An 11,977-nucleotide genomic window follows, 5' to 3' on the forward strand; every position below is an offset into this window, starting at 1 on the left:
ACGAGTCATCACATGCCTTTCGTCGTCACCGTCATCAAGATTAACTTACCAGCGTTATCATCAAGCTTCTTGTTAGCGATGGTCAACAGTGAATCAAAGTAACTTGAGGCTTTCGTTTTTTAGTCTTTGTGCACAAGCAGTACAGTCCATTATTAAAGAGTACCATTCGTAATGTATATTAGACTTGATATTTATTCACTCATAAATTACAACACAGACTAATATATCCTGAACTTTTTGACGGTCATTAACTATATCAGTCTCATTGTTCTCAGGCTTTTAGAGGAAGAACACTTACGCGTGAACTTTATTACACGTGCGCTTTGCGCCACATACAGTTACACATAGCCAGCGACCATTATTAGGCCATCGCGGGCAGAGTTTGGGAATCGATTGGATGTAAATCGCTGGACAATGCTGGCAAGGACTGCAGGATTCAGTGCAAAATGACGACCTCATGACCAAACATTGCAGCATACAAACACTGCATTCCAGTTCAAGCAATAGTATGTGCACATAGGTATAAAAGTACATCATGACTTGACAGTTGGCGATAATAATGAGATACAGCCTTACAATAATTACCTGGACGGACACATTATTCTGGATTTTTTTCTAATTAAGTTTTCAGTTAAAACATAATCAAAATACCTTGGCAAATGGGAGTGAAAATCAGTTTTAATGAATATTGTTAACCCTTTAAAATTCTGTATTTCTAACTAAACGTTCATCCTTTGTCGTTCAACCACTCCCAAGTCAGGCCATACTTTTCAATCACCCCTATTACAGCATCACACTTTCACACACAAACCTAACAGCCCTTGAGCCATTGGCCAACAAATGGCTTAGCGGTACCACCCAGGATGGCGAATGCTAACCACTGCTTAGTTTTAGTATTTTATCTCTGCATTACAAACACGTGTGATAGCAAGGTCACCGTGGTTGCCTTTTCTGAAGAAAGAACGGTAAAAGACTACCTTGGTAGAGTAAAACCTTGGATTGCGAGCATAATTCCTTCCGGAAACGTGTTTGTAATCCAAAGCACTCGTATATCAAAGCGCTCGTACATCAGTTGTGATCACGTGACACTCGGCAGACAAAGCGTATACACGTACTACTCGTGTTGCAAGACCTCGCTCGTTTATCAAATTAATATTTGTTTAAAAATTTTGCTCGTCTTGCAAAACACTCGCAGACCAAGTTACTCGCAATGCAAGGTTTTACTGTATACATATTTGACAGGAAATATTATTTTGGGGGAAAGAAAAAGTGAAAACGCATTTGCCGAACATGCAAACATCTAGGCAGTGCGTATGCGAAAGACTCTATACACGCTAAGATATCTGCCCATGGTGGATACCAACAGAATTTTCCACCTCAGGTGGTACCGACCAAGCCCTCGGCTCATGCGCTATAACACAAGTGCACACCTGCAAACGCAGGCAACAGAAAGTGCACAACCCTGTGCGTGTACGAGAGAACTTGGCCTCATATGGCAATGACCCTTGACCTTACCGCTCGTGATGGTAATGATATCTCCCAAGAACACAGAATTTCACTTTGATGAACCTGGCCGTGCGAGGTTCATGTCTGTCGTTTCATTGTACGGTCCCGACGGCCGTTAATACCAGCAAGTTGGTGAGGATTGTAACAGACTCAAAGTTATCGGGAAGTAAAGTATATTTACACATTTCAACGATGCATTCCTATTCTGCACGCAATATATGTGCACAAGGACTCTTTAATGCGTATAATTGTACTTATTAATCTAAAATAAACTTTTTTCTGTGCAGTAGGCAGTTATCAAGTATTTTTTTCTCTATCTGAAATAATGATGCAACCCATAGAAACAAAACAAATAACTAGTAAATGGGGACCTATGCTGTGCCTTTGGCTATTTGACACGAGTTTGAAGCTTCATTAATGAGGAAAAAAACATTTACAATTATGAGTCACATGCACGAAGAAATACAGGAGTGAAGCCACAGTAACATCACTGGAGCGTGCACGATTGGCACCTTGAATGCTTTTTTTAATTAAGACTTAAAACTCACGATGGACTGCAACACAGACCAGTTAAGTATAACTTGGTTTTAAATTTGATCCAAATTTACTTTTTTTGTTCGAATGGTTGCACAAGTGCCAGTCCTTTGTGTCCAGTGACCAACCCACGCTGATCAGCGTGGTGAAGTATAACCAATGTGGCATGGGGGAGGGGCCTTCATCCAGCAATGGTTTCATGAATGGTTTTAAATTACTTAAAGTGCCATTTTTCTGATTAAAAGTGATTTGAAAAACAATAGATGTCCTTCCAAAGCACGTATTCTACTCGGAAACACGGTAAAACATATTTACATCCTTTATATTGTTGAAAACATTAATTTCGAATGCACTGAATATACCTAAAATTTAAATCGTGTATGCATGCCTAATTGCATCAAATTCCAAACAGCTCTTTATCAGGATGCAACTGTAAAAACAACATGGGATATCACAGCTTACAAGCCAGTCAGATTGTTTATGGAAACAATTGGGTTACGGAAATCAAAGACTCTAAATTTACACGATTTTTTTTAATGAGTGGAGCCATTTCTCCTACTTCTTAACGGAAATCAATTTTACAACAGCTATTTCAGTTTTTGGATTGTAATCTTTCCTTCAATGCAAACTGCTCACAATGTATGCCCCCTCCCACAACGGAAGATATATTTGTAGGGGGGAAAAAAACTGAATCAGAATCTTGATTTAGATTGGAAAAATCTGATGAGCTATGAAGCTCATTTTCACAGATGTTCAGTATGGGCGGGTCTCTGACATCCTTTTCAATGCCCCCCATGGCGGGGGCCGGGGGGAGGGGCCGGGGGGCGGGGGGAGCTGCCACCAATGAGCCTTACCAGGGCCTCTACTGCCCCTTCTGCTTCTCCGGCACTGGCACTTTGGCGGGGGTCGACGTGTAGATGTAGAGCAGTGTTCCCAGGAAGGTGACGCCAGTGCCCAGCCAGTGCCATGTCGTGAAGGCGTTCTTAAAGATGAGGATGGACAGGATGAGGCTGATGAACTTGCGGAGCGTCACCACCAGCGTGACGGTGAGCGACGCGCACTCCGTGGTGAGCACGAACACCGCGCGGATGCACACGTACCTGCGAAGGGGACGCTTAAGGAAAGCGTACGTGCTTAAAGGGCCTGCCAGATTTACACAGCAGGACGTCCGTGGAAGAGGTGGACTTGAAGGCAAGGGGGGGGACTATAGGGGGATAAATAGGCTGAGAGCATGGGTTGGGGGCAACCAAAATAACAAGAGCAGCCATTTTTTTCAAATTTGGTCCAAAAAAACCTCTGTATTCGTAAAGATGCAATGCACGTGAATACGAGACGTTGGGTCCTTAATAAATAACGTCACGAAGCAGTCCTTAAAGAGCCACATGCGGCTCCGGAGCCGCGGGTTGCAGAACCCTGGCTTAGCGCTACCGATTTACTGGAGTACAGAGCTATTGCACCCGCATAGTTGAAATCAGTGGCGTAGCTATTTTAGTGTGAAGGCAGTTCAACTGCACCAGAGGCCGGAAGGGACCCAAGCTGCCACTCTGTGAAGATGGGGGGAGGGGGCGAAATGACAAAGGATACTGGGTGATGATGTTGAGCAGCAGCATCAGCCACATCTCCGGCACGGCCAGGTCCAGCCAAGGCAGCATCACCGGCGCTAAATGTTCAGATACAACATGAAAGTGGCGAAGAGAGAACGTCAACTCGCGTGGTAGTTCGGTTTTCACTTTGCCAAAACCTTGAGCAACTCCTGGCCAGCTAGGGCTTACCCGATTGGCTGAAGAGCACCCCTTGGTTGTAAATGTCTTTGGCCAGCAGCAAGAAACCTGGCAGGGGCAAAGCGTGCTGGAGAGAAACAAAAATCCATAATGTCTTAGCTGTTGGACGCTTTTAATAAACGCTAAACCGTAGTGTGCAACAGGAATTGACTAAGAGCAGCTGGTGTAAAAATGGTTTGTTCTATTAAATTCCCTGTACACTGAGTCATACAGTAAAGCTGCCGAGAGGTTTCTTTGTGCAAACAAACCTCGTGGGTTTTAAATAAAACCATATTACAAATATAGCTCACTTGAGGGGCTGTGCTCTAGTTTCCTAGAGTCAATTTCATAGCATCCAATAAACTGTACAGAAACCCAATACAGCACATCACAGTACACCCCTTTCATTTATGAGACCACTGATGCTTGGATACGCAGCATTTGGACTTTGGGGAGTCTGCACGATAAAAGGAGGCACTTTTGAACCTTTAGCCAGCTTTTATTTTTATACCATTGTTTTCATTACCAACCAACATATCACAGAATAATAAAAACCCCAGCCATGTATACCAAAGGTTAACAAACACTTTGGAGTGAAACGATAATCACGGCAACTTTATTGTCATAAGCCGATTGATACAGAGAGCAGCTGTATTGCACCAGTGAGGGGACGGTGGGGGGGGGGGGAATAAGGCCCACGGTGGTGAACCTTGAACTCAAGAGACAGTCACGCAAAACCACTCAGAGGTTCATACCAAACCACCAGAATCCAGGGCCTAGTCAGCCATCAAACACCTGAAGAACAATCACAACAAGCTAGCAAGCCAGTCCATAAAGGGAGGCTTCCGCTTCTGTCAAGGGATTTGAGTGGACGCAGAAGTGTGTTCACACAAACACGTGTAAGAATGGAGAACGGTTATTTTACTTTAAGTATTTAATTTCCACATTTGCCCAAAAGCTATGCAGACCCGGGAAACGGCGTTCGAGAGTTGTGTGGTAAGTTCCGTAGTGACTGATTTAGGAGTTTAAAAAGTTTGTTTTGTCAAAACATGAAATGTCCGAGTACAGACCAAAGGACAGATGAATGGAGGGACAAAGTACTCCCTGGGCATTTCCAATAAGTCGTCTATTGGCTACCTATACAACGTGGAAATTGTGGCAGTGGCACATGTGAACAAGACACACGAGGCCTTCACTCACATTGTAGAACAGGGCCTCGCGTGGGTGCTTGCCGAAGCGAGCGTACAATTCTTCCTGAAAAATGCCCATCCTCGCGGACATGAAGAGTGCAAACGTCAACATGCCGATTCCTGTGGAAGCAGCAGAACAAAATCCCAACGTTAGGTTTGTCTCCGAGCTTGCTACTGCGCAGCAACGGCCTAGGTGCCCTTCTTGAGACAAGACGCAGGCCAAAAACACAGACGGCTCTTAGTCCGCACCTCCGATAAGCACGGTTGGCTAAGTATGGTGTGAAAGAAGTTCACCATACATACATTGCAGATATATGTATCCTTATAAACTTGCTTAATTCAAGAATATTGTTTAACGCTTATCTATTACAACTTTGATCGTGCTTTTATGTTGCCGGCTGCTTGAAAATTTGGGCCCGTGGGCCTGTGCTTATCGACTAAAGATAAATACAGGCTGTCCGACACGAGTTTTAAACTCTTGTTAATGAGAAATTGACTTTGAGGCATGCGCTCTCTCGTGACGATCACAGCAGTGCGACCATTGCGATCGTCATACGGTGGCGAGATGTTGACTCCCTCGCCTGGTATGTAGGTCGTGGGTTCGATCCTGACCCTAACATCTGTATATTTGGAGTTTGCATATATCTATGCTCCCAGTGGCCGCATGGATTTTTCTCCAGGTCCTCCAGTTTTTCCCTCCACATTTAGAAACATAAATTTTGAGTGTTTGGCTGCTATACATGTCCACGTGATAAGCCACTTCGTTGAGCTATTTGTGGCCAGGTCGCTTCTGATAAAGAGCTATGTAGCTCAGTGGGCCTTACCTGGTAAAATAAAAATATAGTTTAAATAAAACTCGTTATTTATGGGCTGAATACCCATCCTAAACTATTCTCTTAAAAGTGGCCAATTTATCATGTAATCTAATAGTAAGAGGATTACTATTAATAGTAATAATCTTACTATTACTATTAAGTAATAATTATTAATAATTATTATTACTTAATAGTAATAATAATAACAACATTATTTTTGCAGCAAAATGTCACCGAGTGAACTTTTTCCAGAGACTCCTGCATTGTGAGTGGCTGCATGTGAGATAAAACTAGCCACGCATTTATGGGGACAATACACAACGCTTGGCACAGATGGATTCCAGAATCCATTGCTGTACTGCCATCTCCTAGCCACCTCAGAGCCCAAGCCTACCACACTCGCGGTATTATCGGGCAGTCTACCATCCAAGGAATAACCAGGCTAAACCCTCGGTGAAGTCACGTAGGTAGAAAAATAATAGATCACGACGTTTCGATCGCAACACAAGCAATCGTCATCAGGTGGGACAACCACAGCAACAACAAAAAAACTGCTGTAGGCTTACTTCAGAAGTTTTTCTTTCTGATGACGATTGCTTGTGTTGCGATCGAAACGTCGTGATCTATTATTTTTCTACCTACGTGTCTTTACCTAAAGAACCAAAGAGTATGGATTCCTGTAGTCACGAAAGCTTCAAATCAAGATTGAGGCTAAACCCTCTATGGCTTCTGACATTGGATGAGATCGGGCACAATCAGAGCATTTTGGTTATACAAAGGGTAGCTCTGTGGCGAAATCTGGATGAAAATCATATGGACGCTCATCACAGATCGTCATCGGATATGGAAACGTACCAATCAGCCAGGTGATGATGGCATAATCACCGTCGTCCTTAGCAGCATTGTAGTCGGATGCCTGAAAATTAAAAAAAACATTGCACATTAATTTAATAGAAGATCGGCACTTGTGATATGCCAATTTAGGTTTTTTGTTGCGAAGAAGTGTAAAAATAGCAATTAGCTTATTACAATATTAAAAAGTTGAAGTGGTTTCCCATTCAAGAAAGAATGGGTTGGGGCAGTGGTCATTGCATTGTTACAGCCCTGAGCCCAGTATATTCCACATCAGAACATGTATTTATAGTGGAGGAATCCGATGGGCTGTAAAGGTTTTTTTCACAGATGCCCAGTAAAGAGCAGGTTACTCAGACGACCGCTGCCGACTTCCCACTAAGCGGTACCAATTCATTAACCCCGGAAGAAAAAGACGACAGGTTGAATCAAACTCACGCCTTCCCCATCTCAGATTTCAACTCGCAAACTGTCCCCTTGTGAGCCGTACACTCTGACAGAAAACAACCCACCACTTGCTTCGCCGACATGAACGTGCAGATGAAAATTCCAAGCGAGACCAGCACGATGGAGAGGTACTTTGGCAGCGTATACCTGCCAAAGACGCGTACAAAACAACATGACGTCTCGTGAATAAGATTCGGCACAATTCTAGGACACCGCAACCTTCAGCAGCGAGGGGATGCCAAGTGCACTCAGACCAGCCCTACCTTTTCTTGAGAATAATGATTCCGAGAACCATGTTGGCGATGAGTGACCCCTGTGCGGGTGACAGAACACAAGTTGGGAAATATAACGCATACACGCAGGATAATGTAAACATTTCCGATAACACATGGTTGTCTTGAAAGCTCAACGGGTAAGCTTCCTGGACAAAAAATATGCGACGGCAAAACGTGTTTGCAAATACCCGTTGGTTCTTTTAGCGTTGGTTTGGCTCTCCCAAGTTTTGGGCAACACCTTGAACAAATCGGCCAGTTAAAGTCAACACAACTCTATAAGTACGTTTCATTTATACAGGATCATCTTTGCAAGAGTCATTATGGCCCTCCCACCCATTATGCATAGACGGAGCTTCCAACCTTAGAAAGCGTTAAAACAACAGGACATCACTATGTTTAGCAACCCAGTGTGAAATTAGTAAGGTCTTTACATGTTCTGGATTAATAAGCAAGATGTGATCATGCAGAGGATTGGAGGTGGTAGTATCCGAGAAGAAAAATCCACGCGACCACGGGAAGAATACGCAAACTCCAAATACATAGGAATCAGGGTTAGATCGAACCCAAAACCTGTATACCGGGGGAGGTAGCGAACATCTCGCCACCGCGGTGCCCCAAGTGAGGCTCTCTCGGATGATCAACAGACATAGTTTGTTTCACTTTACCGATCGGAAGATCATGTGCAGCGGCATGGCGATGTTGAAGTTGAGGGCGTAGTTGTTGATCACGCTCACGGCAAAGAACATTATCACCATGACGGTGTAGTGCCTGCACGCGAGGACATAAGAGCACGTCCAGTATTGATCTCCGCTGCATGTGTGTGCCATGCCGCCGCTCCTCGTGCCCTCTCGACTTCAACGACTGTGGTCATAGCCACCGATGCATATATCCGGCCGGTTGGCTCATCGGAAGAGCAAATGGCTCGCAATCCTAAGGCTGCAAGTTCAAATCCTGTTTGGGGGGGGGGCATTGACTTAGCCCATAATCCCAACTGGGGTCAATAAACATGAATTCCACTTAGAGGGGAAGTCAACAGTGGATTTCCTATGGATAGACTTGCCACCATCATAGGAATGTGGAATTTTCCTCACCGGCTCAGGGTTGTAAATGGAAGACGAGCACTGCCTCAATGCCTCATTTTCAACGGGAAATCACTGACTTTGCAAGTTTCACAAGTGGCGGAGGTTATACACGGCACAGGGATTAAGCATGTGCAATTGAGCTGAGCGTATGAATGCTTGTGTGCGTAAAAATGTATTTAAAGGTGCAACCTGAAACAAAACGCACAGCCTCTGATTGTTACACGCCAAGGCTGCGTGTCCTTTATAAGACGGGCCTTAAATCAGTCAATCTGGCACTACTGTATGTTGAACTTCTTTCGCAACGTACGTAACCGACCGTGCTAATCGGAGGTGCGGGGGGGGGACAAGAAACTTAACACAAAAAGCAGTTTTAACCGCAAAAAGCAGGTTGTCGTGAATGGTCGTCATTATCAGGGTGTATTCACTGTGCTCACGTGACCCGCCCGCCCTGAAATACCTGATGGGAATCACCGGCTTCTTCTTCCCAAACTTCATCTCGAAAATGAAGCCCTCCAAAGCGATGAAGAGGAACTGGGAAAACGTGACGATGTTGCCGCATCCTGGGTATTTTCTGCAGTTCAAAGAGACAAATGCATCGGCATTACATTCAATCATTGCTAAGAAAAGAATAATTATTGTCAGTAAGCTTTTATTTATCCAACAATGCTTCACTGAGTCTCAATACTTTTTTCAGGATGGTCTTACTTTGGAAATTTGGGCAATTCCAAAAATGTTTGGGCGAGTAATTTTTATACTGTACAGCCTATGTACTGGAATGGTTCAGATATCGCTTACCATGAAACTCAGGAATACTGAAATTAAGTACAGTGTAGCTAACCACTGCGCCACCACTCCACCCACTTTTAGCAATCCACAATGACCAGCATGGTGAAGTACGGTCAAACAAACGACCCCCATTGCCACTGCAATAACACAACTACACAAAGTCTCTATCGGAAGCCCTCTCATTGCGGACCGCAACATTGGAATTTGGACATTGGCGATACACTGGGAAAGCATAACACACCGGTCTTCATAAAACAGTCTGACGATGTCGCTGTTGCCCTTGAGCTGAAGAGTCTCCATCAGAAGTTGCCTTAAGGTTCAGCAGCTGCTTTCCCATTCGAAAGTGTGACATGAGTCATGACCTTTTGATGCCACCGTCCACCAATAAATGATTCCGGAAATGAATCGAGGAACTCGTCTGACCAGGCCTAGGTCACGAGGAGTAAAATCTTGCCTTTGGAACACGGAGCCAGCCAATCGTCACCAGGCTGGGTGCTGCTATAAGGCAACAGACTTTGAAGGTTCACGTTCGGCTGCCCATTACCATTCGTTTTGCGACTGCTTCGCACATCAACACGAGAACTGATTTTGGCGCACGACCCCGCAAGATTTTCTGACCGGGGTTGTGAAACGCGTGGAAATAAAACATTTATTGAGAAAACGTTGCTTGTTTTTATATAACGCTCACCGGTGTACCGCCAATAACGGTCATTTACCTCCTGGATATATAATTGCTGCCATGCATGACCTTTGTAAAACATGGGCGCTGTCGGGCAGCAGAAAGAGAGGTCACACATTGTAGCCGTCGTCGCTGGCCAAGTATCCACGTCGGAACTTGCGGGCCGACGCCAATCAACGCGTCTGAGATTGAAAGCGGCACCGCCAGGCACTCAAATCGCGTTCACGTTTGCGTCGCCATCCAATAACGCGAAGGTTCGCCGTGGTTACTCGCCAAAGGTGCGTAAAAGCCCTCGGGAAAGGAGGGGGGGTGATCGCTTGCCGGTTAGTGAGCAAGAGACAAGTGCCAATGTCGAGGTGAACTTGAGAGGGTTGATAACGGGAGTGGGGGGGAGCGGTGATTGAATCAACCCGGGCGCGCATGGGAGATGCGGCACAGATGGGAAGTTTCATAGCGGCAGCGGAGGGAGAATGGTGACGATATTCTGTCCTCGCGATTTCAGTCGATACACTCATTGCAACGGCAGTAGATGCACGCGGGTGAAGGGTGCTTATCCGCGTGGCTGCAATGACAGTGAATGATGATGACGATCATGCGGCTGCTGATACTGATGATGATCATGCTGCTGCTGATACTGGTGATGCTGCTGATACTGATGATGATCAGGCTGCTGCCGATACTGATGATGCTCGCACCGCTGCTGCCAATGCTTCGGCTGACATCGTTTCCGATGATAATTCTGTTGCTGCTGCTTGATTAACGACGACACTACACTTGGCATATTGACATGACCTGGCAAAATGAGTACGCGTTGCTAGAAGAGTGGATAGAGAATGACGATGACACTGCTGCTAATGAGTCAATAAAGAGACGCTCTACTTACTATAAGAGCAGTGGATTAAGCATTATCCCAGTGAAACATGCATTTATATGATTTGCCACTGAATTTCCACGTGATAAGCCACTTTGTTGAGCTATCATTTGTGAGCAGACGCTTCTGATAAAGAGTTGTATAGCTCAGTGGGCCTTACCTGGTAAAATAAAAACATAGTTTAAATAAAACTCGTTATTTATGGGCTGAATAACCATCCTAAACTATTCTCTTAAAAGTGGCCAATTTATCATGTAATCTAATAGTAAGAATATTACTATTAGCTCATTGGGCTTTACCTAGAAACAAAAATCGCTTAAAATTTGTATATTTTTCTCAAGTGATTTGTCCACCTTTCCTATAGTTCGCACTCAAATCGTGCTCTCTTATTGTTTGTCGTAAAATTTTGACCCGCCCCTGCTGAACAACTCTGAAAAAATCTTTATAGCTCATCGGATTCCTCCAGCATAAACATTCCGATTGTGACACTGCTGCTGCTGACAACGACGACGACGCGGCTGCTCATGCTCATTCTAAACGGCGCTGCAAGTGATGACGGAGGCGACACCGCGGCGGTCAACGCGTTGTGACATTCACCTGGCCAGCATTTCCAGCGAGTACACGTTGCTGCAACATCCCAGCAGCACCAGCAGCACGGCGATCGCGGGACCCATGGCTGCTGCTTGATACGACGGCTGGACCAACACGGACACGACCTGGGTGTGGGTAGGGGGGGTGGTGGTGGTCGGTGTAGCCCACCGAGCCCGGGTCAATCGGCGCAGGGCCGGCAGAGAGGACCACCACGTGCCGCCATTCCGACTCCTTCCACCACGCCGGCTCGCGACTTCCGGGTGCTCCCCGGTGCGCATGCGCCGCGGATCGACGTGGCGGAGCGCAGGCGACAACGGCGGCTTGTGATTGGTCCGCGAGGCTGCATTAACATAAATTAACATATTTTAGAAAATGTTGCCATAATCTCCGCGATGTTCTGATCGTCTGTGTGCAGGGATGGGGGTGTGGGGTCCAACCCCTTATCACGAGTGCCCTTCCCTTCAGGGCCGTCCATAAATGACGTCACGCGATTTTTGGACGATTTTTGACCCCCCCCCTTCGTCACGCGGCGTCACAAAAAGTCAGACCCCCCTCAAATATGACGTCACAAAGCTCTGCCCCCCCCCCC

At 45.5% G+C, this 11,977-nt stretch overlaps 1 protein-coding gene across 1 annotated transcript; it reads right to left on the bottom strand.

Moving 5' to 3' along the window:
- Positions 1–174: 174 nt before the first annotated feature.
- SLC35B4 (solute carrier family 35 member B4) lies at positions 175–11,667 on the bottom strand. Its single transcript, XM_078874164.1, has 10 exons — positions 11,395–11,667; positions 8,919–9,032; positions 8,045–8,147; positions 7,368–7,417; positions 7,170–7,251; positions 6,661–6,721; positions 5,001–5,110; positions 3,813–3,888; positions 3,625–3,700; positions 175–3,140 (listed from the first exon to the last, which is right to left on the bottom strand). Exons 1-10 carry the CDS (start codon positions 11,664–11,666, stop codon positions 2,903–2,905), a joined length of 1,182 nt encoding a protein of 393 aa, XP_078730290.1. The 5' UTR covers position 11,667; the 3' UTR covers positions 175–2,902.
- Positions 11,668–11,977: the final 310 nt, after the last annotated feature.

The sequence above is a fragment of the Lampetra fluviatilis genome, chromosome 38, assembly GCF_964198595.1.
Source record: "Lampetra fluviatilis chromosome 38, kcLamFluv1.1, whole genome shotgun sequence".
Lineage (NCBI taxonomy): Eukaryota > Metazoa > Chordata > Hyperoartia > Petromyzontiformes > Petromyzontidae > Lampetra > Lampetra fluviatilis.

What these genes read in the sequence shown, in the direction of transcription:
- SLC35B4 (XM_078874164.1), bottom strand. Translation starts at nt 11,666, where the DNA reads ATGCGCACCGGGGAGCACCCGGAAGTCGCGAGCCGGCGTGGTGGAAGG. An exon ending in GCGAGGCCCTGTTCTACAAT is followed by an intron (nt 3,889 to 5,000) that starts GTGAGTGAAGGC and finishes GTTTCTCTCCAG; the next exon opens with CACGCTTTGCCCCTGCCAGG. An exon ending in CTGCTCAACATCATCACCCA is followed by an intron (nt 3,141 to 3,624) that starts GTATCCTTTGTC and finishes TCCCCTTCGCAG; the next exon opens with GTACGTGTGCATCCGCGCGG.